The sequence below is a fragment of the Sinocyclocheilus grahami genome, unplaced genomic scaffold (assembly GCF_001515645.1).
Source record: "Sinocyclocheilus grahami isolate Dianchi unplaced genomic scaffold, SAMN03320097.WGS_v1.1 scaffold2899.1, whole genome shotgun sequence".
In the NCBI taxonomy this organism is placed as follows: domain Eukaryota; kingdom Metazoa; phylum Chordata; class Actinopteri; order Cypriniformes; family Cyprinidae; genus Sinocyclocheilus; species Sinocyclocheilus grahami.
In genome coordinates this window covers 2,055-4,247 of record NW_015508074.1, presented here as the reverse complement: position 1 = coordinate 4,247, position 2,193 = coordinate 2,055, and the positions used below count along the sequence as shown (strand labels likewise).

Below are 2,193 nucleotides of genomic sequence, written 5' to 3'. Positions count from 1 at the left end.
TTCCTGATCATTCAGATTTGATTATTATTTTTGGTTTTCAGAACATTGACTGCATCTCTCATCTGCAGCTCTTCACACGTTAAGGCCATTGTTTAAAGCTAAGGAACTAATTTTTGGTTACTTCATACTCAAAAGAAGAAATAAACTACGGAAAAAGAAATCCATCTCCAGAACAGAGCTAAAACACACATTCAGCACGGGTCAACCGCCCGGAAAAAACCCTGTTCATCAAACCATGTCACTGTACAAAACACATGGCTTTCAAATCATCCCTGAGACAAAGAAATCAAACACAACTACTGCTAAAAATCAAACGAGGTAGTATAAAACAGGGACTATAAGAGCAAAAATACACACATTCGTACGACAGACCTGAGAAATCTAACGTGACCTGAAGTAGAGTCGCAAATAAATTGTATACGTAAACATCAGAGTAAAACCATCAACTGAAAGTTTAACGTTTATGAACACGAGGTAGGTAAAAAACACCGTCCTAACTATGTGTGATGCAATGAGCCGGGTAGCTCTGCCTACTTTGAACTCCTATTGGTCCAAAGTCCTGCATATTAAACAGCAGCTATGTTCTGATTGGCTGCGATCGCGCCACACAGCAGGACAGGTAAAAAACCTTCGCAATCTCATACTTCAGGATTAAACAAACACACAAACTAACATGAAAACAACGCTGTCGAGTGTATAAGCGGACATTAAATACTTAAAGATAAACTGAGGTAGATTAGGAAGTCAAGAGAGGCTCTTCCGCTCTCTCTCGCGGAGGTTACGGCAGAAAACGTGACATTCACGTCGCACCTTTTTTGAACACATTCATGGTGGGTGAGATTCTAGTTTCTTTCAGACACACAATGGTTTATAAAAACGAACAGAAAAAGAGCGAAACAAATACATTCACCGAGAAAGAGGGCATTGGGGACGTCTCGGGTCGTCCAGCACTGCTCAGTAGTCCGTTTAAGCAGAAGGGGGCACCAGAGAGCAAAAGGGTTCTTTGCTAAACAGGATGTGGCTCCATCATTTCCTGTTTCTGAAGTGTCGTTTCCGTCATTGGGATCACGTGGGGATGCAGCTCTTTCTCTGTAACCTCGTGAACGGGCGTTTCGTCCGACGCTTCGCTCTCCTCGCCCTGCAGGGAGGCCGGGCGACTGCCGATACCCAGAGACAGGTTAGTCGCCTCGGTGTCGTCGTGAGAGTAGCGTCCCGAGTCGCCCGTCTCGTGGCTGCCCTCGCTGGAATGAGAGCCCTCGCTGTCGCCCCCCGGTGGCCCAAACAGGCCCTGCAGAGAAGACGGCGGGTGCTGAGGAGAGGTTTCTGTGTAACACAGCAGGGTGGTGCCCTGATGATAGGAGTAAGATGGACTGGACATCTTCTTCACATCCTGATGGAGGCAGAAAACACCAGTAAACAACAGAGAAAGAAGAGTTTCTGAACTTAAGAGACATTTAAAAAGAGACTGTATATGGGTGAATCCCATAAATAATGTTATATTCATCCCAAAATCACAATGAGACAGAAACACAATTATATTTTACTTAAAAATGAAGAAAATTAACTTTTTTGTATCAGTTGTTTTTTAGATTGTGACATTAAGTTAAGTGACATTTGTTAATTTCTCATTAATGTTGTGTTAAAAAAAATGCAAACTAACAAGTCATTACTATTTAATAATATATTCTTATTAAAATAAATGATTTCAATAAACAGTGTCCTTTTAGTATATTTACTGTATAATTTATATAATATAATAGTATGTATCAATATTTGTTTTTTTTAATATTCATTTTATTATTTTATCATTATTATTATTATTATTTGTTGCTGCTTTTTACATTTTGATTTAGCGTTAATATATTTTTGTTTCAGTTTTGTTAATTGTAGCACTTCAACCTTTTTTATTATTGGTAGTTGCCAAGGCACCATTTCAATGTTTTATTATTTTTTATTATTATTTTTACTTTTTTTATATAGTTTTAGCTTACAATAACAACACAGAATATTCATCATGGCAGTATTTACCACCTTTAATTTATACTCATTTATAATAATAATAATAAATAGTTTATAGTAAACTACTATAGTTTATTATGATAATGTCACATGAACATAATATATTATATTGTATCATTTGCAGTATAATTACATTTAGTCATTTAGCAGACGCTTTTATCCAAAGCGACGTAC

General features: G+C 37.6%; 1 protein-coding gene across 1 annotated transcript in view; it reads right to left on the bottom strand.

The window, feature by feature from the left end:
* The window catches only part of dnaaf4 (dynein axonemal assembly factor 4), a 12,059-nt gene extending 11,230 nt beyond the window's left edge, over positions 1–829 (bottom strand). Inside the window, exon 1 of the mRNA XM_016262126.1 lies at positions 811–829. Coding sequence (XP_016117612.1) covers positions 811–829 — 19 coding nt within the window. The remainder of the gene's footprint in view (positions 1–810) is intronic.
* Between the last annotated feature and the right edge of the window lie 1,364 nt (positions 830–2,193).